Source organism: Nannospalax galili, unplaced genomic scaffold (assembly GCF_000622305.1).
Source record: "Nannospalax galili isolate Female #2095 unplaced genomic scaffold, S.galili_v1.0 scaffold158, whole genome shotgun sequence".
Lineage (NCBI taxonomy): Eukaryota > Metazoa > Chordata > Mammalia > Rodentia > Spalacidae > Nannospalax > Nannospalax galili.
In genome coordinates this window covers 3,308,229-3,330,386 of record NW_008345290.1, presented here as the reverse complement: position 1 = coordinate 3,330,386, position 22,158 = coordinate 3,308,229, and the positions used below count along the sequence as shown (strand labels likewise).

Genomic DNA, 22,158 nt, shown 5'->3' with positions numbered 1-22,158 from the left:
AGTCTGTTAGGACCAATTTTAGACATCTTTATCAGAGCCTAGATCACACATTAGTGTGAATGCCTCCATATCTCCCTCTCCTTCTGAGCTTTATAGTCTTTCATCCCCCTCCTTGATCCAGCATACACTCAAAATCCAAGACATGTTTCCTGGGTTCCAGACAATACCCTTACACCTGCAGTTCATTCAGAGTATAAGCATTCTTCTGGAGGAAAGACTGTATTTCCCCACTGGGGTACTGAGACCTGATCCTAATTATTAATTTAGAGTCAATTTAGTTAGCAGGGTAGCAGGGGTGGGTTCTGAGGACAAATGTCATTTTGTTATACAGTTGCCACAGATTCTTCAAAATTTTTATTGCATTTATTTGTGTGTAAATACATGCATGTATGTACGCAACAACATTGTAGGGGTCAGAGGGTAACTTGCTGGAGGTAGTTCTCTTGTTCTACCATATGGATCCCACTAGGGATCAAACTCAAAAAGTCACCGGGCTTAGTGACAAGCATCCTTATGCACTGACCCATCTCACCCAGTCCCTCATATTCTTTATAAAGCCTTGTAGGGCATCAAATCAAAAGCAGGCTGCCCTCTTCTGTCAAATTGGAGAAGGCTGCTTCTGCCACCTCAAAGGTTCAAAGAAACCTGGGGATTTGAGAGTCTCAGGTTAACCAACACAAATTTTTCCATCCCATGGTTGAAAGTCCTTTCTTTTCCTGTCAGAATGCTGACTTTGTTGGCAGAGATGGAGGCTGTGCGTTCTGTTTCTTTTGCAACCTTGCTTACTATCAGATCTGAATCTGCTCATAAGCAGTCTGCCTTGCATCTGCAGGAGGAGAAGCTTCTTAAAGGGAATTATACAGGGACTATGGCTTTCACGGCATGCCTGAGTTAAGTGGGTAACAGAACCTTTTATCATTTTCTTTTCAAGGTTTCCAAAGTAGTTAACAATAGCTAGCCAACACCTTGAACTTAATGACTCTTATTAGTCCCATTCCACAGTAAGGTCACAGCTACTGCACAATCTAACACTTTAGTTTCCACCCACATCATCCACATCCATTGCAGTCTCTGAACTAGTAACAGAATTTCTCCCCAATACTTTTTTAGAGAGAGAAAAGTGTATATATGAAGTACTAGGGTAGCTGAAGCAGGAAAACTGTGAGTTCACAGCCAGTCTGGGCTACACAGTGAGACCCTGTCTGAAAAAAAGCATATAAAGTGCTAGGTTATGAATTCTGACAAAAATAACAGAAATTTCACTTATTTCAATAAGTTAAGCAAATATTCAAAAAGACATTTTATATAATAAAAAGGCACATAAATTGAGAGAAAATTAAATAGAAAGAAGATATCTATGGATGAGATATTTGCCCAACAGACTTCACAATGGTTTCGTGGCTGATGGTAATGGAGCTTTTCCTTTCTGCTTAGCAGCTTTCTCCATTTTTATCTGTAAATTTAAAACATTTATTGATATAATTTTTCAATCATTTCAAATAAAATTTGGTCTCTTAAAAGGAATAGTAGATATTAAGAATTTAAAATAAGAGCTGGAGAGATGGCTCTTGCAGAGGACTGGAGCTTGGTTTCCAGTACCCACGTCAGGTGACTCATAACTGCCTGTAGCTCCAGTTCCAATGTTCTCTTCTGGCTTCCATGGACTTTGCACTCACATACACAAATCTTCCCTTATACACATAATTAAAAATTAAAATGTACTTCATCTCATTTGACAATTGTTTTAGTTTTAATTTTTATTCATTTTTAAGATTTTATAATTACATATATGTGTGTATGTATGTGTGTGCATATGTGGATGTAAATATATAGAATCCCCTGAAGCTAGAGTTTCAGGCCACTGTGAACTGCCTGACATGGGTACTGGGAACAAAACCCAGTTCTCTGCAAGAGCAGAACACACTCTTAACTGCTGAGCCATGTCTCCAACCCCATATTTTTTAATTGGCAAGTAACTGTGCATACTGATGAGGTTCTGTGTGATAGTAGTTCAATACACATACAAAAATGTGGAATGATTCTATCAAGGTAGTTGGAATATCTATTACCTCAAGTATCTATCACTTCTTTGTACTGAGACTCTTCAAAGTCTTCTCTACTAGCTATTTTTAAATATACAATTAATTGTTGCAATCATAATCACCCTGATGTGCTACAGAATGTCAGAAGCTGTTTCTCCCATCCAGCTGTACTCCTGCACTCATTAAACAGCCTCTCCATATCCCCTCCCTGACAGTACTTTAAAATTAAAAAATAAAAGTATATACAAAAGAATTTGAGATATATATAATTTATAAATATGAAGATGGCTGATGATTATTTTATTTAATATTTATGAGTTTCATAAATCAGTCCTATTTCTGTCTGAAGTATTCTAAGGAAGCCTCAAAGCCCAATACGATCTGTAAGTAAAATCTTTACAAATTATTTTCAATGATGCTCCACATTCAAGGTGTAAACTTTCTAAGGTGTCTGTGTTTCAAATAAGTCCTTAATGCAAGTGAATTTCCTCAAAAACTTACCCTTTCTTGGTATCGTCTTTCAAAGTAAGCCATGTCATCCTCTTCAGGTCTCCTTGAGGAAGAAATCTGAGTACTTGCACCTACTAACATGGAAAAAAACTAATGTATTTATAACAGTATATATTCCCTTTAAAGGATGTGGTGGGGGCAGAGTTTCTTCATACCAGGTAATGTTTCAGTCTTCAAACCAGAAAGGGCCTAAATGGCCTAATATCTTTCCTGGAAAAAATTTAATCACAAAACAAAAGTAACTTTCAGTGACAAACATTCTCCAAATATTCAACTGTCTCATATTAAATAACCCCACGTAGCTATTCCATATGAGTACACTTGGAGCTAGGCATTATACCCAAATCCCATCACTTGGGAGGCTGAGGCAGGAAGACTGCAGGTATCAGGCCAACCTAGACTGAATACAACTGTCTCAAAGAGCCAAAAATAAAACTGGGAAGATGGGTCAGTGGGTAAAGATGCTTGACCAGTCCTGATGACCAGAAGTTCATCCCTAGGACCCACATGATAGAAGAGAGAAAGAGCCAATGCCTGCAAGTTTGTTTTCTGATCTTCATGTATATGCCAGGGCATTCGCACACTGCCTCTACACACACACACACACACACACACACACACACACACACACATTAATTTTTAAAATTTAAGGACAAAAAGATAGACTAAGCTTTTTCTAACTACTTTATACATGTTATAATTAGAAAGCCATATTATAATTTGAGATAATGCCCAGCAACATGCATTACTGTGCCTTTACTACAGCTTTATATAGGAAACCACAGTAATGACACCACTTTGAAAATTTCCAAGACTAAAATAATTTTATCCATCTTTCATGGTGGAAAATTAATTTTGAAAAAAAATTAATAAATCTTTCTCAGATGTGTATGAGAGACAGACAGAGACAGAGAGAGACAAAGAGAGAGACAGAGCCAAAACCAGAGGATGATACTGGGTGTCTTCCTCTACCACTCTCCACTGAACCTGGAGCTCGCCAATTTGTCTACATTGGCTGACCAGTGAGCTCCCAGGGTCCACATGTCTCTGCCTCCCTGACCCTTCAGTGCTGGGGTTACATAGACATGTCCAGCTTTCACATGGGTTAAGTAGGGATCTGAACTCAGTGCCTCTTGCATGTACAACAAGCACTTTACCCACTGAGTCATCTCTCCAGTCCTTGAATTGTTTCAGGGACAAAATGGAGTTTTCAATTATTCTATGAGTCTACAGAAACAAGTTCACCTTGGGCACGGGTGAGCGCCTTCATTGGATCCTCTAATTTCCAAATCAGAACAGGTGCTTAAATTCCTGTTGTAGTTTCTTAAGCAAATGAATTTGCTCTCAACCATCAATATAAAAACATCTAATGCCAGAAAGTCACCAGAGTAAAATCATACTATTTGCTATCTTTAACAAAAGATGTTTGGAAAATCAGAAAGCTAGCTTAAAATATGTGAGGAATACTTACACATCTTGAAACTCTGGGTCTATCCCTGGATCAAACTAGACCATTTGAGCTAGGCCTCTTTCAGACTTACCTTCCAGGGCATGTTACTGCACTACCACTCTTATTAGTGGTATCTGCAGAAAGCAAGACATCACATGATCTTGCTGAAGAGGGGCTCCTGGGGACCCTGGCCACAGCAGCCTGGAAGGTCACAGTTGCCAGACCATTCTTTGGCACCTAGGAATTCCTGCTCGCTCCTCTCTAATAAGGAAAAGTATTTAACTGACTGCATCTGCCCCCTACCTCAGCTGCCACTGCACTCAATCAAGGTTGAATGAAGTTTAATGCAGCAGTTAGCTTAAAAGTTGCCACAGGTGGGAGGGGCTGTGGGGCTTTCATTTCATTTTGGTTTCATTTTTTACTTCAATCTGTATTTCATATTTACTTTATTGTTGTTTTTGGAAGCAAACAAAATCCTTTGTGAAGAATGTCAAGGTATAGGAAAATGCCAATAAATCGAAGAAAATTCTCCTTTTAAAATATTAAATACCGGGACTGGAGAGATGGCTCAGTGGTTAAGAACACTGGTTGTTCTTGCAGAAGACCCGGGTTCGAATCTCAGCACCCACATGGCAGCTAACAACTGTTCAGTCCCAAGGGATCCGACAGCCTCTTCTGACCTCCACAGGCATTGCACAACATTGCACAACACTTACCTACATGCAGGCAATACACAAATACACATAAAATAAAAATAAAATTAATTAATTAAAATATTAAATACCTAAGAAACTATACAGTTTCTCAAACTATATTAAGTTCTCATTAATATTTAAAATATTAAATACCTAAGAAACTATACAATTTCTCAACTATACAATTTCTTCAAGCTGTACGGCTTAGTCGCAGAGCACTTACCTAGAAAGTATGAGCTCCAGGGTTGGATCCCTAGCAACAAGAAGAAAAAAAACCTCACCGTTTCCTTCTCCAATGTTTTTTATTCTGTTTTCAATAATGAAATATAGACTGCTGTGCTTTAAAATGAATTCTACTTGCTCTGATCATATCAGTGATAAAATATTCCTAATTCAGGACTATCTGAGGAATATGCACAGTTGGGGAACACCCAAAGTTCCAAGAAAGCCCACTAGAGGGCGCTCTTATTCAAACACCAAAGCAACACAAAATTTTAAATTATAGTATCAGAATCTTCTCTCTGACTTAGCTATTTTTCCCAATCCAAAATGATAGCTTGCTTTTTAGCAGGGCCTGGCCAACACAAACAAAAATCAAGCGATAAGTTAAGCTGAAGTTCAACTGTGGTAATAGTAAGAAAAGGAGAGAATCCTAGGAAGCAAGTCAAAGTTCTATATTCCTACTACATCCAAAAATATTCCTCCTGCAACTTTCTTACCATCCATTAGTATCTGAGGAGAAGAAGTGGATGGTGTTTTCAATGCTTTTAGAAATGGATGCTCCATGGCAGAAACTGGAGACTCTAAAACTTCAACCGATGGTGCACCTGGGAACAAAAAAATATAGAGAATGAAAATTAAACCTCTCTTTTCCTGAATACAAGTACATTATTATCTCTACTATGAAATAAATTAGAATATCAGCAGAATAATTAGAAAAAAACTCTGTGCATTTTTAGCTGTCTATAGTGGTACTTGGGAAATGGGGGCATTAAACCAGCTTGGGGAGCACATTGAGAAATACCCCTTCCCCCAAAAAAAACCAAACACCAAAAAAAGAAATTCACAGTAATTTTTATTTTAAAGTTTTATCTACCAAACAGAGGCAAATGGCTTTATAAAGTATTTGGAGGGGCTGGAGAAATGGCTCAGTGGTGAAGAGCACTGGCTGCTCTTGCAGAGGACCTAGGTTCGGTTCCCAGCACTCACACGACAGCTAACAACCATCAATAACTCCAGTTCCAGGGATTTGATGCCATCTTCTGGCCTCTGTGGATATTGCACACACAGGTGCACTTACGTGCTTGCAGGCAAAACACTCATACACATAAAAAATAATTTTTTAAAACTACTTTTTTTAATATTTTATTATTTTTTAATTTTTTATGTGTGAGTGTATTGCCTGCATGTATGTGAGTGCACTCATGTCGTGCAATGCTGCAGAGGTCAGAAGAGGGCTTTAGATTCCCCTGGAACTGGAGTTAAGGACAGTTTGTAGCCTCCATGTGGGTGCTAGGAATCAAACTCGGGTCCTCTGCAAGAGAAGTCAGTGCTCATAACCGCTGAGCCATCTTTCCAGCCCCTAAAACTACTTTTTTAAAAGTATTTTTGCATTTCTCATAAACCTTTTCCACAGGCAAGAAAAATATATTACACACTATGTCAGGAAAGAAGTACTAATATCTGATGAAGTTCAAAATAGGCTAAAAGCAGGATAGAACAGTGTGCTACTTCTTACTAAAAAAGTCCCTAAAAACAAAGCATGAAAAATAAAGAAAAAGTTTTCTTTAATGAAATGAGGAAACATACCATCCTAAACCACAAACTATAAAGACCAATTGCTGAAGGCATTAACTCTTAGACTAAAGGGAAGGAAGCTGCAAAGAAAATATAAAGTTCTTCTATCTTCCTCCCAAGCCACCTCTCAGAAATGAACTTTCAGTCTAACTGGCTGACAGGCTGTTCCTATTTCATAATGGGCACAGTATGGGAAAACTGCTCAGTCTTCCAGTTCCTGCCCCTTCCTATCCCTACCACTCCTTCCTGCGACAGTGGGAATATAAGGGGCTCAGGTCTGGTCAGGTCCTGTGCCATCCTCTGCTTGCTGCATGGCTTGTCTCCAGTAACTGGAGCTGGCATAATTTGTAATCTGGACAGGGCCTGACATCCCCACACCCATTCTCGGTGGAAGTGTAGATTCTACCCCACTCCAATGCCAAAGCTTGTCCCTTCCCATATGGAGTCTCCCAGTGTTGGGGCCCCCCTTCAGCTCTGCTCTGGATTTACCTTGCCTGCACTATGACAGATCATCATCTCACAGCTCAGCTGCCTGCCAAGCCCCCCTTGAGAGCTGGAATGATAGACTGCATAAAGAACCAAGTCCCATCTCTGGCTCACTACTGTCTAGAACTCTGCAGGGCTCAGGGCAGAAGCCTCACCATCCCTGGGCTGCCCCACCACTGACAGTTCTATATCTCCTCTCCTTACTCAACTTTCCTTACCTGCCCCCTTCCTTCAAGGAACATGATGAAAGGCTTTTTTTTTTTCTTTAGTATGCAGCTAGTTAAGGGATAAAATAGTACAAATCCCTAAAAGGCAAATAATAAGTATGGGGCTGGAGAGATCGCTCAGTGGTTAAGAGTGCTTGCTGCTCTTGCAGAAGACCTAAGTTCAGTTCCTAGCACCCATATGGCAGCTAACAACAGCCCATAACTCCAGCCCTCTTCTTACCTCTGCAGGCCACCTGCATGTACATGCTCATACTCGCACACAGACACATACATACACATAAATTTAAGAGGTAAAATACTTTTTTTAAAGTACTTGGATAAGAACTGAAGTTAGATGTAATATCATACATGTTTACAAAAAAATACAGCTACATGAAAAAGCTAAACATGAAAGAAATTATATATTAAGTTAAGGTGAAGAAAAACATATTTATAAAATCAGAGTAGGAAAACTTTGAAGTAAAGAAGATCTATGTACAAACTTGAAAAACTATTAAAAACATTAAGAGTAAAAGGGGACAAAATATCTGCAAAATAAATAAAAGATTAGTACACAGGTATATTTTTAAAAGACTTTGTATAAGAGGCCAGAAGACAAGCTTTTGATCCCAGCACTCAGGAGGCAGAGGCGTACTCTCAGTTTGGTCTACATAGTGAATTCCAGGCCAGCCAGGGCCACGTTGTGAGACCCTGTCTCAAAAAAAAAATTATGTAAGTCAATGAGAAAAGATGAAAAAGAAAAATGGAGGGCAGAGGAAGAAAAGAAAGAGTATTTCAATAGCAGAGTTGCACACAATAATGTGACAAGGAAATATCAATCTGACAAACTAAGCATCATAAGCTTTATAACCAATAGGGACACAGACTGGGGTTTGAGTGTGTTTGAATGAAAAGTGTCCCTCACAGGCTCCAAGTATCTGAACACTTGGTCAGTTGGTGGCGCTGTTTGGGGAGGGTCATGAAACCTTTAGGAGATGTGGCCATGCTAGAGGAAGCGCATCACTGGGGGCCAGCTCTGACTGTTCATAGCCTTGCCCACTTCCAGGCTTCCTGTGCTGCTTGAAGATGTGAGCACTCAGCTTTCTGCTCCAACTGCCTCTACCACCATCCCTCCCTACTATGATGGACCCATCCCTCTGGAATCTTCCGTAAACCCAATAAACTCTTCCTTCTATGAGTTGCCTTGGGTCATGGTATTTTATCAGAGCAACAGAAATGTAACTAATTCAGGGTGTAAATACTTCAGTGAGAATAATCTTTTCTCTTGTGTTTTCCACATTTTCTATAATATATTGTATAGTAAAATACATTTTTAATAAGAACCAAGTAAGGGAATATTTTCTTTAAAAAGTGTGATGAATATAAAATGCTAAACAAATATAAGACTTCACAACTGTTAGCACATGAAAATCCTCTGACAAGCTCACATTTCAAAGGTCTTCACTTACCAATCCCACTGTCATCTAAGCGCATGTAGCCTTCTGCCAATGAGCTGAAACCAGTCAGACCTCCCATTGCTGCGTAAGGAACATCGCGTCCCACTGGTTTTCCCTGAGCCAGCCTTTCTTGCTGTGTTTCCACCACTGTGTCATGGGCATATGCAGGTTGGCCACAGGCACAAGTGAAGCAACTATGGAATCCAGAACACTTAGAACCTGAATCAAGACGGCAAGGGGGTACATGTTATTAAAAACAGGTGCTAAACTGTCTACCCTAAGACATTTATCTTGGCCAAAGTTAGCTAAAGGTAGATCCTCTGACCCTGCATCTCATGGTTCTAGCCCTTGACTTCCCTCCCAGCCACTACTCTTCTGGAAGAGCCTGAAGTGATTAAGGAGGTATGCTGAAGGGAAAATTCTTTTTCAAAAAACCCCAACTGGGCCTAAAAGAAATTGAGTAAAGAACTGGAGTGCCAGAAAATACAAATCCTCTCCTCAAAAACAGAGTGAAAGCTGGGCAGAGTGGTGCACTTCTGTAACCCAAACTCAGGAAGCTGAGATAGAAGGATCATAACTTCCAGGCTAGACAGGCTACACAGCAAGACCCTGTCTCAAAAATGAATTGCATGGGTTCACTCACATACATGCAGGCAATACACCATAAAATAAAAATAATTAATTAATTAATTAATTAATTAAAAAATAATGCTAAGCCAAGAGCAGGCATGATGGGGACAGCCATGGTGCCTGGGACCAAGGGCCAAAGTAAACAGATAATGCAAAACTTCCCTGCAGAGAAATGCTTCACAGAAGCCATATGGAAAACTGACACACAGAACCACGAAAGATAAACAGGACAGAAGTACATGCTACAAGGATGGATCATAAAAACATTACAGTGAAAGAAGTCTGCCACAAAAAATATATATTCTATGATCTCATTCACATGCAATGTCCAGAGGAGGCAAATCCATGGACACAGAAAGCTCAGTGGTTGCCTACGCTGGACAGAGGAATATGAAATGACTCCTAATGAATATCGAGTTTCTCTTAAAGTGACAAAAATGGGGCTGGAAAGATAATTCAGCAGCTGTTCTTGCAGAGGACCCAGGTTTGGTTCCCAGCACCCACATGGTGGCTACCAACCAACCGTAACTTAGTTTCAGGGGATCCAATACCATCTTCTGACCTCTACAGGTATTGTACAACACAGGTACACTTACATACAGCAAGCAACACATTCATATATATAAAACAAAAATAATAAATAAGTAATTAAAGTGACAAAAATTGTTGTGTTCATTACACAGTAACTACTCAGATTAATACATTTAAGGCTATTGAATTATACATGTTAAATAGGTGAACTGTACTGTATGTGAACTCTATCTTTTTTAATATTTTATTTATTATATTTATTTTATGTTTATGAGTATATTGTCTGCATGTAAATGCACCCATGTCATGCAATACCCACGGAGATCAGAAGAGGACATTGGATTCCCTTGGAAGTGGAGTTATGGATGGCTGTTAGTCGCTATGTGGGTGCTGGGAATCAAACCTGGGTCCTCTTTAAGAGCAGCCAATGCTTTTAACCTCTGATCCATCTCTTCCAGCCCCAATATGAATTATATCTTAATGACGTTGCTATATGAAAAGAAAGCCAGGGCCAGCAAGATGGCTCAGTGGGTAAAAGTACTTGCCACAAAGTCTGACAACCTGCGTTCAATCCCTGGAACCTACATAAAGGTAGGAGGAGAGAACAGACTCCACAGAGTTGTCCTCTGACCTCTACAAGGGCAAGATGGCATGTGCAAAGACACAAGCACACACACGTGCACACACACACACACATGAATAATGTTTAAAAAGCAGCCATACTGGAGACCAGAATATATAAGAAAATCTTTACCTAGTCATACAACTTAAACCTGTGTGTAAGTTTTAACCAACTAATTCCATACTTAGCCAATAAAATACATTTACTCCTGCCGCTCTCATTAAAAATATTTTACAGGCTGAGTATCCTTTATCCAAAATGCTTGCAAGCAAAAGTGTTTCCAATTTCAGTTTGAGATTTGGAGTAGTTGCATACACTTGACTGAGTGAGCATCCCCAATCAGAAAAGCCTAAATATTTGTCAGATTATTCCATTTTCTTTTTACTTATAAAATTCTTTTTAAAAATCTGTAAAGAATTTAGTTTGGGATGGGAGGTAGCTCAGTGGTAGAGGGCTTGCCTAGTATTCATGAGGCCTTGGCAATACCCAAAACCAAAAAGAACCAAGTTGATTAAACCTCTACTAGTTAAAACTTTGAATCATATGGTATCTAGTAAATCTTTAAAATCTATCTGTATTATTCACATCATTTACATTCTATGACAATAAAGTTTATTATAAATCAAACCAAGAACTTAGTATCCATCCATTGAATTTAGCATTGTTTTAATATTGACTATGAGGCTAAATAAACTATTACAAAAGCACATTAAGTATTCAACAAAGAAACTAAAACATTCTGTGTTTGTGTGTAAGAATGGAACTTACATGCGTTGCATGTGAAGCCAAAAGCAGCGCTGTGCTGGTCAGCAAAGTGTTTGCACCAGCAGCGAATGGGCTGGGTACCATTAAGAGGGACATAGTGGTAAGCCCTGCACTGACACCCAGTCACTTGGCAAGGCAGGTCCATGGGGCGCTGCTGTGGAATTGTTTCAAAGTCAGTTTTATGCTGTTTATACCTAAAAACATAAAAAGAGGTAAACACAATGCAAGTATTGCCAAACATCACAATTTATTGTCTATTAAATGCATATATAATTATTTTTGTTTTTCTTTTATTTTTATTAATAAAGTAAAAATAAAATCCCCTACGTGCAGCATTTCTATCAGCTTTGGTCAAAAGAAGTCTTCACTCTTTCAGATTTTTTTTTAGTTATTTAAGAAATCACAACAGTACAAAGAAGTATAATTTCCTTAAAATACTTATCACTGTCCTTGTATATCCTCAGAGAATAAAAACAGTCAAGTCCCCCTGCCTCCTTTTTAGGCAATGCTGAAAATCAAACCCAGGGCGTCGTGTATGCTAGGCAAATGCTTTACCACTGAGGTACACCCTCAGCCACACAAAATAGCTCTTTATAAAAATTTTTCTATCAAGCCAGACATTATGGTGTATGCTTGTAATACAAGCACTGAGAAGGTAGAGGCAGGAGGATGGTGAGTTTGAGGCCAGACTGGGCTTCACAGAAAGATACTGTCTCAAAAACTAAACAGGCTGGCAAGATGACTCAGCTTGTCACCAAGCCCGATGACCTAAGTGTGATCCCCAGAGACCACATGGTGGAAGGAGTGAACCAATTCCAGAAAGTTATCTTCTGACCTTCATATCCATGCCATGCCATGCCATGATACATGGGCCCATACACATGAAATAAGAGAGAGAGAGAGAGAGAGAGAGAGAGAGAGAGAGAGAGAGAAACTAAGGGCTAGGGATATAGCTTAGTGGTAGAACCCTTGCCTCATATGTGTAAGTCATTGGGTTCCCTAGTACCACACACACAAAAAAAGAGGGCCTAGCCGGGTGTGATGGCACATGCCTTTAATCCCAGCACTCGGGAGGCAGAGACAGGTGGATTTCTGTGAGTTCAAGGCCAGCCTGGTCTACATAGTGAGTTCCAGGACAGCTGGGGCTACAGAGAGACCCTGCCTCAAAAAGAACAAAAAAAAAGTGGGCCTGCCAGATGGCACAGTAGGTGAAGGCACTTGCTGCCAAGCCTGATGACCTGAGTTTTATTCCCTATTACCCACATGGTAGAAAGAAAGGACTTTGCAAGTTGTCCTCTGACCTCTATGCATGCACCACAGCATCTGTGTGCTTGCACATACACATTAATTAATATAAGTTGTTTTAAGGAATAGTTTTCACCAAAGTGTATTACTTAAATTTATTTTTATGCTTTGTTATCCAAAACTGAATTAAGTTCAATAAAATGTTTGATGTAATTTACTTAACTATAATTTAACTTTCAACATCAAAATAAACTAATGGCTCTGATAAAATATTTATACGTTGTGTGTTTTCATTGTTTTTGCATGCTAGGGACTAAACCCAAAGTCTCACACATGTTAGGCAGGCACTCTACTACTGAGCTGCACTATCAGCCTGGTATATAAGTGATTTTTAAAAATAGGTCACTTTCTTCCTTTCCATAGGATACTATTTAGTATTAATAAAATAATTTGGAATTGGTAAGATGGCTCAGTGGGTAAAAGCACTTGCCACCAAGCCTGACCACCTGAGTTCAAGGCCTACCCCAGGACCCATATGGTGGAAGGAGAGAACCAATTCCTACAAGTTGTCCTCTGACCTCCATAAACTGGCATTAACTTTCTATAAGAATAAATTATGAGACTATCAGAATTTTGCTCAACCCCTCTTCAGTTCTAACAGTATCAACATGTATCCATCATCCTTCATTCCTCCATAGTGTTTTTAGTTATGGTTTCTAGGTAAGTTTAAAGCCAATCTACAAACATTACTCATCCTAGCAACACCTAACAACTTCTGGCAAACAACTCTGTAAATAGCAACAGAAAGAGTCCCTCACAGAAGAGTCCCAGAAGTAGCTACTGAAACAGGGCAGTTCCCATTCCATAGATTCCTTAGAACAAAATGTTAAACCTGTTCCCTAAAAACATGTAATATATTTGGTGATTTTCTGCAAAGCGATTTGGTCATTTTGATCTTTACAACTGTGAAACGATAAGTCAAAGGTCCTTTGACTTATCTTCACATAGATGGAACTGGTAAAAGAAAGGAGCCAGGGACTCGGCTCCTCCCAAGCCCATGTAACCCCTGAAGAATAGATCCTCAAATGACATTAAGTGTAAAAATAAATTGATTTATTTGGGCCAACTGTATGGTCTTAAACACCCAAAAGGAAAGTATAACCAAAGAGTAAAGTCATTAGTATATTTCTTTAAGAGTTCAAGGAATTACACTTCCCCAGACATTAGGCTTAAGTCCATATAAAAAGTTATTTAGATAATTTATTTCTCATTGATGATTTTGTTCCTAATAAGAAACTGCTGCTCAGATGTAAGACTCAAATCTTGGTCCGCAATACTGTAGTGCCCACCTGTAGCTAAAAGACAACCCTCACTATTGTTCTAAAATGATGTTCTAAAATGATGGATAAATTTGTTTTCTCCCCCTATCTAGAAGCCTTTGAGAGGGAACTGACACTGATTCTAACCACTCCAACAGCTATCAAAGTGCCTGAAAGCAAATCCTGAATCCATCACTCCCGAGTCCAGCCTTGGCAGACAAAAGAAAAAGGAGGAGGAACCCAATAGAGGGATGCTTTTGGAAGCTCTCATCAAAAAATTCCAATGGACTCTCAAATGAACATTTGAAATTTGCCCTGTTCTGGCTTTTTTCTAGTTCCCTGTCTAGAAATGCTAATTACTCTTGCCTTTACTTCTTCACATTGCCTATCCACCAGTCAAGGACTTTCTTTTCCCCCTACAGATAAGAGTTATGCAATTTGGGGTTCTTCAGACCACCAACTGAAGGGATACCCCAATTGCCTCACCCTGCATCCCATTCAGCATGGAAGAAGCCAGAGCAGTCTGCATCCCAATTCCCTATCTGCAATTTGGGTAACCTCTTCAGAGGATGGTATGATAAGAATTGGAGGTAGGAATTGGCTAGGCAGTTAGGGTAAAAAGACCCCAAAGAAAAGTAACCAGTTTCTTGGCCAAAAGTTAAAATGTCCTTGGGCTCTTAAGAGCAACATACTCTGTTCCAAAGGCCAAAAATGTCAAAAGTATTTGGGAGCTCTTATCTAATCCTTAAAAGATTTTAGGGTTACCTCTTCAGAGGTGGGAATGTTAGAGTAGCCAAAAGCCCCATTAAAAAAAAACAAGAAGAAAGAGTACATGAAGTTATCAGAAAAAAGTGAGGGGGGGATATGGGAGGAGTTGGAGGGGAGGGAGTGGGCATGGATTTGATCAAAGCACCTTATATGCTTATATGCCTATATGAAATTTTCAATAAATTATTTAAAATTTAAAAAAAAGTTAATACAGGGGAAAAAAAGAGAAATGCAAATTAAAACTACACTGTTGTACCATTTGTTACCTATCAAATTGACAAAAGTAACAAAAGTTAAGACAATATTTGGATTGGTGAGCTTCTAGGGCAACAGGCAAGTTCACCGCAGCTGGGCAGGTATACAAATTCACAAAGGAGATTTTGGCAACTTGTAACACAACTACACATTTACCTTTTTGAACTTTAAATCACTTTCCTAGCAGTCTTTCACGAAGATATAACAATACAAATAGAAAAGAAGTTCATTCACTATATTACTAAAGACACTAACAACCCAAAATGTTCATCAATGGAGGATGTGATGAATAAACCAATACAGTCAAATAATAAAATACTAGGCAGATATAAAAAGGAACGAGGGCCGGGCGTGGTGGCGCACGCCTTTCATCCCAGCACTTGGGAGGCAGAGGCAGGTGGATCTCTGTGAGTTCAAGGAATGATGGCCAGTATACTGTGTGGCGTGGGAGGGTTTTTTCATATTTCTTCTGCACTGTAAAGACCTACTTTAAATATTTCTTAATCACCACACTGTTATTTATAGGAGAAGGATTTTTTTTATAGTTTTCTAGTCATCATAAAAGAATGACAAAACATCTTACCTATGTGTACAAAAGCACAGTGTCTCTGGGCCAACAAGTTTACAATCCATTCCTGTTGGTGACCGCCAGCTCACAAATAATCTGTTCTGTAATCGCATAGGTAAAACTTTTCTTTTGTATTCTTCATACTCTTCAGGAGTAAAAAGTTTCCCTCCATCATCCTCACCAACAATTCTACAACAACATAAAAAAAATCATTTCTCTTAAGCTTTGAGCATTTTCCAGGTCAAAAATATTAAACTCTAAAATTAAATTGTGTATTTAAAGGAAAGGCTGCTTTGACTTGGAATTTTTACTGGTGACAATAAAACTTTTGTGTCTGATGGAGTTCAGGATGTGCTACCCAAAATCTTGTGAGCAGGTCCCTGAGCATCTGAGCAAACAGCCAAAGCAGGAATGCCACTCCTGCCATCCCAACGTGCTTCCTTGAAGCAGGTCCTACAGCCCTCACTCCAGAAGTGCCCTCCCTGTACCTGGAGCATGCTTCTCTCTGAAGACATAACAGCATAGAGAAGAACCTGCACAAACAGGCCTTGCTAAGTCCCCCAGTTTATTACTATTAGATCATACCCTCTCATCCATCACTCATATTTCTCCATGACTATTCAGCAAACTTAAGCATAAAGGTACAGGATTTCCTGTTTTGGGGCGGGGGGAGGTCTTTGCTTTCTGTTGCTCTCATGCCACATAAAACTTAAATTCACAAGCTTTTCTCTTGTTAATCTGTCTTTTATAATCAGTACCTCAAACATGAACCTAGTGATGGCTGAGGGAAGAAATCTTTTCTCCATACTCTATCCATATCAGATTATAGGTAAGGATTTTTTAAATATTTTATTATTTTTATTTCATGTGTATGCATGTATTGCCTGCATGTAGGTAAGTGCACCCATGTCATGCAATGCCCGTGGAGGACAGAAGAGGCCATGGGATCCCCTGGAACTGGAGTTAGGGACAGTTGTTAGCTGTCATGTGGGTGCTGGGATTCGAACCCAGGTCTTCTGCAGGAACAAACAGTGTTCTTAACTGCTGAGCCATCTCTCCAGCCCATAGGTAAGGATTTAAAATATGACTTTAATGACCAAGGTTTATTAGTGGGGATTACCATATACTCATCTCAATTTTTCCTTTAATTCTGAAACAAATATATTCATTCTTCTCATTAAAAGCGAGAGCCCAAGCCAAATATGGTGGTGCAATCCTGTAGTCCTAGTACTGAGAAGAACTGTGAGTTAGAGGCTAGCCTGCACTACACAGCAGTCTGTCTCAAAAAAAAAAAAATCTGGAGCCTAAACTTCTAAAATTGTGTCTTCATCCTTTAAAAATAATAACAAAAGTACACTATGTATCAATGCAGAAGCCAACATGACTGATTCCCATACCTGACCCTAAACCCTAAACAGAAGCTTAAAGTCATATGGCTCTAAAAACATGCTTTTATTTGCACAAGCTCAAACTCATGGGTATGTGTTGGGTAATCAGATATTTCAATGTTTAATTTCGGATCCTAAGTTGTACTGGGGAAAAAAATCAGCCTGTACTATTACTATGAAAAAATAATAATAAAAAAGTTTGCTTCCCTGGAGAAAAAGAAAGTATAGCTAAAACAAGTTGTTCAAAGTGGAAGAAATTTCTCTTTGAAACTATCTCCCTTTAATACCTGAAACTGTTGTATATAGAATGCTACACATTTTTTGTACAGTACATACTTCTTTTCATGTTTTGCAAGCATTAGTTGTAACAGAAAAAACTCAATTCATAAACTATATAATCAGCACAATCTTCTCCCTTGGTGTTATTTTCCTTTTTGTTTTCATTTGTCTCTCCTTTGTTTAAACAATCTAGATACACAATAGTAAAAAATGCATTTATTTTGGGATAAGAAATTTTTATAGCCATCAAGAATATGAACAGGTACCACTAAGATCTTAAGATAAATACAGTTATTTTAAGTAAGATGGCATGGGTATCTAAATTCTAAACCTGTGCAACTCAAACTTTATTTTATGCCCATCATCTCCAGGATATCTTGTTCACATGTAGAGTCAAGCTAATAAGTCTGGAGGTAAGCCTGAGATGATACTTTTCTTTAACTCTTATGTATTATTTTTAAATATTTTATTATTTTTATTTTATGTGCATGAGTGTATTGCCTGCATGTAGGTAAGTGCACCCGTGTTGTGCAATGCCCATGGAAGACAAAAGAGGCTGTTGGATCCCCTGGAACTGGAGTTAGGGACAGTTGTTAGCTGCCATGTGGGTGCTGGGATTTGAACCTGGGTCTTCTGCAAGAACAGCCAGTGGTCTTAACCGCTGAGCCATCTCTCCAGCCCCCTTATTTTTTTTAATGTGTATGCATGTTTTGCCTGCATGTAGGTAAGTGCACCACCTGCATGCAATGCCCACAGATGCCAGAAGAGGGCATAGGATCCCCTGGAACTGGAATTACTGACAGTTGTTAGCCACCATGTGGGTACTGGGGTCCTCTGTAAGAGCAAGCAGTGCACTCAACTGCTGAGCCATCCCTCCAGCCCCCAAATGGTTCTTTTCTAATAAGCACTCAGGTGTGGGGCCTCATGCTTCTGACACTATGAATATCAAGGCTATACTTCCTTCTAAGTGCCTCCCACCAAAGCAAATAGGCAAGACAAAATGAAAGAAAACTGAGGAACAAGTTTTTGTTTGGCATATTTGTTTTGTTTGCAGTACTGTGGATCGAACCCAGGGCCTTGCATTTGCTAGGAAAGTGAGCTTTAAATCTCAGTCCTTATTTTCTTAAGACAGTCTCACTATGTAGTTCAGGCTGGCCTTGAACTCATCATCCTCCTGAATCCACTTCCTGAGTGCTGGAATTACAGCCTGGGCTACTAACACCTGGAAAATTTGTGTCTGATGGAGATCATTTGGTGCCTTTCCCATGTACACCCTTTCACAACTAGGAGCCCAAGTCCTCGTCTTTCTCAAACAGGGACATTTTCTATATTTATGTTTGCAAAAATAATTTTCCACAGGTCTGTCCCCAGCATTTCTGGGTAAGAGACAACAGGAAGTCCATAAATACACATTCCTAAATATCTTAGTCTTCAGACAACTCCAGAGCCCAGTGACTGGTTCTGGGGTAAAAGTCCAAGAATCCAAAGCGAAAGGAGCGGGCCCTGACGGATAAGGGTGTAAATTGTGGATGGGCAAACCTACCAAGGGGACTGACTGATTAAGCTCCCCCATCTCACATTTCCTACTCAGGATTTTCAGAAAGTTCTAAGCATTACCCAAAGCTACACTAGTGGGGCAGTATGCTGGGAAACCCCATTGTCCAGACACCCCTGTATGGTTTGGAGCGAGCACCTCTGAGCAAGGTAGCATACATTTTACCTCTCCTTTAGACACACAGCCTCCCCGCCTAACTCAACTGCGCATCCTTCTGTCACTCCAATTCTCTTCCGTAACTCCTATTCTCCAAGTTTCCCAACTGTCAAAAATAAAAACCAAAACCAAAACCAAACAAACAAACAAAAGAAACACCTTTCTTAGTAAACAGACACTTGGAGGCAGATGCAACATTCTTTTTGAGTCCTCAAGCCAAAGGTGCCAGCGGATGCGTCCCTTGCTCCATGTGGGAAGTCTCCAGAACCACCGAAACCACATCCTAAAATCAGCACGTCGGGCTTGGGAGAGTTTGGTTGTTCACGACTTACCCATCACTAAGTTAACCTGCAAACTTGATGTTTGCTAATTTTTACAGACTCCGAGTGCTCAATCTAAGGTCACTAAGAAAAACAAAAAAAGACCTCCAAAAAGGTACTTGATTATCCTTCTTGACAGGAGAGACTTTCAATGGTCTCGGAAGATACTTGTCGAAATATTTAATTACAAAAAGATGAAAACGTAACATGAATCTAGGCCTTTCTCAACAGTCTGGGAAAGAACTCCCGGAGCCGCCGCGCTCGCCCGCCGGGTCCCCGCCCGTCCCCCGCCCTCCCGGAAGAAGGGACCCCGCCGGACGCCGGAGTCCAAACCCATGGCCTCACCTCCGGTACTCCAGGTACTCCTCCACCGCGGCCGCGCCGCCGGGAGGCAACATCAACCGCTCCATGGCCAGCAGGAAAGGGAAAAGAGCCCGCGCCGCCAGCAGCTGGGAGGTGCCCGCCCTCCCGGTGCGGAAAGCTGCCAAAACCCAACCCTACCCAACCCAACCTGCCCTCTACCCCGGCGCAGCCCGCAGTTCTGCCCCGCCCCGCCCCGCCCTCGCTCCGGAGACACACCCAAGCGCTCCAGCCCTGGATCCCCGCCTCCGCCCGGTCGCCCAGTCCCAATGCTACCGGGAGCTCTGTTCCACCCGCGCCCTTCCCATGCCACGCCCGCAACACGCGCGACGCCCCCTCCCTGGCGCCACGCCTCCCTCTGCTCCGCCCTTGCCACGCCCCGCTCTGCAGCGCCCCTCCTCCGGCTTTCCGCTTGATTGGCCAGGCAAAAGATCCCTGCGACTGCGCCAGAGCCCTGTAATTGAGCACGTGGCCGACGCTTCTGCCTTGGTGACCTTAAGGGCGGAGTCCAGCTTAGTTTGAGAGAGGCTGCTCTATCCACTGCGTGAGTCCTAGGATCGCCTCCTCATTCACAGGCCGCCAGGGATGCAGTTCGCAGCCCTCCTCAAACATTGCCTTGTCACTGCTCCCTTTCCAGAGAGTCTCCTTGTTAAGTAACAAGGAAGTGCCATGCCTGGGTACAGTGGGTACAGGGCTTAATTCTTTGTACACCTCTTTTCACTTAATCTTTCTCTTGAAACATAAGTGGTCTGGAGTGATGCCTGACTGGTTAGATTAAGAGAGCTCACTGAGCAATCATGACAACCACTGTTCAACACCCACTTAACAAGCCAGGTAGCTCACAAATGCCTATTAATCCAGCTCCAAGGTAGACAGAGACAGAAAGATCAATGGGGTTTTGCTGGCTTTCAGCCTAGCCGAGAAAATGCAAGACCCAGGTTCAGGAAGAGACCCTGTCTGAAAGGAATAGTGAGGAGTGATGGAGGACTCCAAAAGCGGTCCCTGGCCTCCCTGGCCTTCGAGTTTATGCACACAGAATATGCCCCCATTCACACATCTGTACATACTGCCACACAGACGCACACACACACACATAAAATACATATTTAAAATGTGTGCGTGTGTGTGTGTGTGTCTTCAAGAAAGTCCTGCTTAGTTTAGTTTGAGGCTGGCCTCACCACAGTCACCTTCCATGTTTTCAGTATTGATGCTCAGAGTGGCGGGAGAATAGCTGAGCTGAGTTTAGCATGCAAGAGGCCCTCAGTTCAAGCCTCCCTACCACTCATAATAACAATAAACTGATAAAAAGCCAGCAGTCCTGAGTGGCTGTGTGCAGTATGAGTGACAAGAAAGCATGCTCCTCAAACAAAGTAAATAGAGAATGAAAAACAAGATCAAACAATTTAGTCAAGTTCTCTGACACAATGGGATGGAACCCAGGGCCACTGAGATGCTTGGCAAGCACTCTATCACTGAACTGTGGCCCTAGCTCCAAGATGTTTGTTTTAACATTTGGGGGGAAAAAATCTCCACAAGTTTTATGTAAAGATTAGATTATCATCCTATTAGTAACTGGTAATTCATAAATCAGTTTAGCAAGCTGGAAAGGGCTAAGAAATCCATCATCACTAAGGAAAAGAGAATCCTTAAACACTGACGCTCCCATATTTTAGCACCTTTTGTTAATCATTTTCTTGCTCTTCATTTTATTGTGTTTAACAAATAATTGTATTTTTACAAACTGAAGGTTCAGGGCTGGCAAGATGGCTGGGAAGTTAAGAGCACTGGCTATTCTTGCAAAGGACCCAAGTTCGATTCCCAGCACCCACATGGCAGCTGATAACTGTCTGTAACTCCAGTTCCAGGGGCTCCAACACCCTCTTCTGACCTCCTCAGGCACTGCACGACATGGGTACACTAACATATATACAGGCAATACACTCATACACATAAAATAAAAATAATAAATAATTTTTTTAATTGAAGGTTCATGGCCACCCAAATGGGGCAAGTTAATTGGAGCTATTTCCCAGCAGCAGGTTTCCACTTCTGGTCTGTGACACCTTTCAGGTTTTCATTATTATTCTACCCATTAGTGTGATGTGTGATCAACAATCATTCAAGTCACTATCATAATTGCTTTGGGAGTACCATGACCTGTTCCATGTCAGATGATGGACTTAATGGGTTTGTGTGTGTATGTGTGTGTGTGTGTGTGTGTGTGTGTGTGTGTGTGTATTCTTACTGTTCTTCTCCCCCACCTCTCTCCATCTTCTCAGGCCTTCCTAGTCTCTGGAACATACTACTGAATTTGGGCAGACTAGTAATCCCAATGGCTTCTAAATCAAGTGAAAAGAGGAGGCTTACGTCTCTCACTTTAAAGCAAAAAGCAGAAACGATTAAGTTTACTGAGGAAGGCATGCCAAAAGCTGAGACAGGCCAAAATCCAGCCCAGATGAACTAAATGTCCAGCTTGCAAGTGCAAAGCAAAAGTTCTTGGAGAAAAATGACAGTGGTACTTTAGTAAGCACAGGAATAGTAGGAATCAAAAGAGTTTTATTGCCAATATGGGAATAGTTTTAGTGTTTAGATTTAGAAAATCAAACGAGTCACAACATTCTCTTAAAATAAAGCCTAATCCAAAGCAAGCTCTTCTTTTTTTAAAAAGTTTCATTGCATATATTCATTATATATGGTACTGTGTTACATAAGGACATTTTCATACAAGTATATATAATATATATTGAGTATATT

At 40.5% G+C, this 22,158-nt stretch overlaps 1 protein-coding gene across 4 annotated transcripts; it reads right to left on the bottom strand.

The window, feature by feature from the left end:
* Positions 1-697: 697 nt before the first annotated feature.
* Fam221a (family with sequence similarity 221 member A) lies at positions 698-19,532 on the bottom strand. Of its 4 annotated transcripts, XM_017800237.2 has the most exons (8): positions 19,390-19,532; positions 15,362-15,535; positions 11,195-11,385; positions 8,656-8,862; positions 5,417-5,524; positions 4,921-4,950; positions 2,544-2,626; positions 698-1,453 (listed from the first exon to the last, which is right to left on the bottom strand). In XM_017800237.2, the coding sequence occupies exons 1-8, from the start codon at positions 19,452-19,454 to the stop codon at positions 1,385-1,387; spliced, it is 927 nt and encodes a 308-aa protein (XP_017655726.1). In that variant the 5' UTR covers positions 19,455-19,532; the 3' UTR covers positions 698-1,384. The 4 variants fall into 4 exon arrangements, with proteins under 4 accessions (XP_017655726.1, XP_008839698.1, XP_029423438.1 ...); XM_008841476.3 differs by lacking the exon at positions 4,921-4,950; XM_029567577.1 differs by lacking the exons at positions 698-1,453; positions 2,544-2,626 and adding an exon at positions 2,704-2,762.
* Between the last annotated feature and the right edge of the window lie 2,626 nt (positions 19,533-22,158).

Excerpts from the sequence above, each read along its gene's own strand:
- Fam221a (XM_017800237.2), bottom strand. The coding sequence starts at position 19,454 with ATGGAGCGGTTGATGTTGCCTCCCGGCGGCGCGGCCGCGGTGGAGGAG. Across the intron at positions 11,386-15,361 it reads CTGTGCTTTTGTACACATAG|GTATAAACAGCATAAAACTG; the intron begins GTAAGATGTTTT and ends TTATGTTTTTAG. Across the intron at positions 8,863-11,194 it reads TGGCTTCACATGCAACGCAT|GTTCTAAGTGTTCTGGATTC; the intron begins GTAAGTTCCATT and ends GTCTTGATTCAG.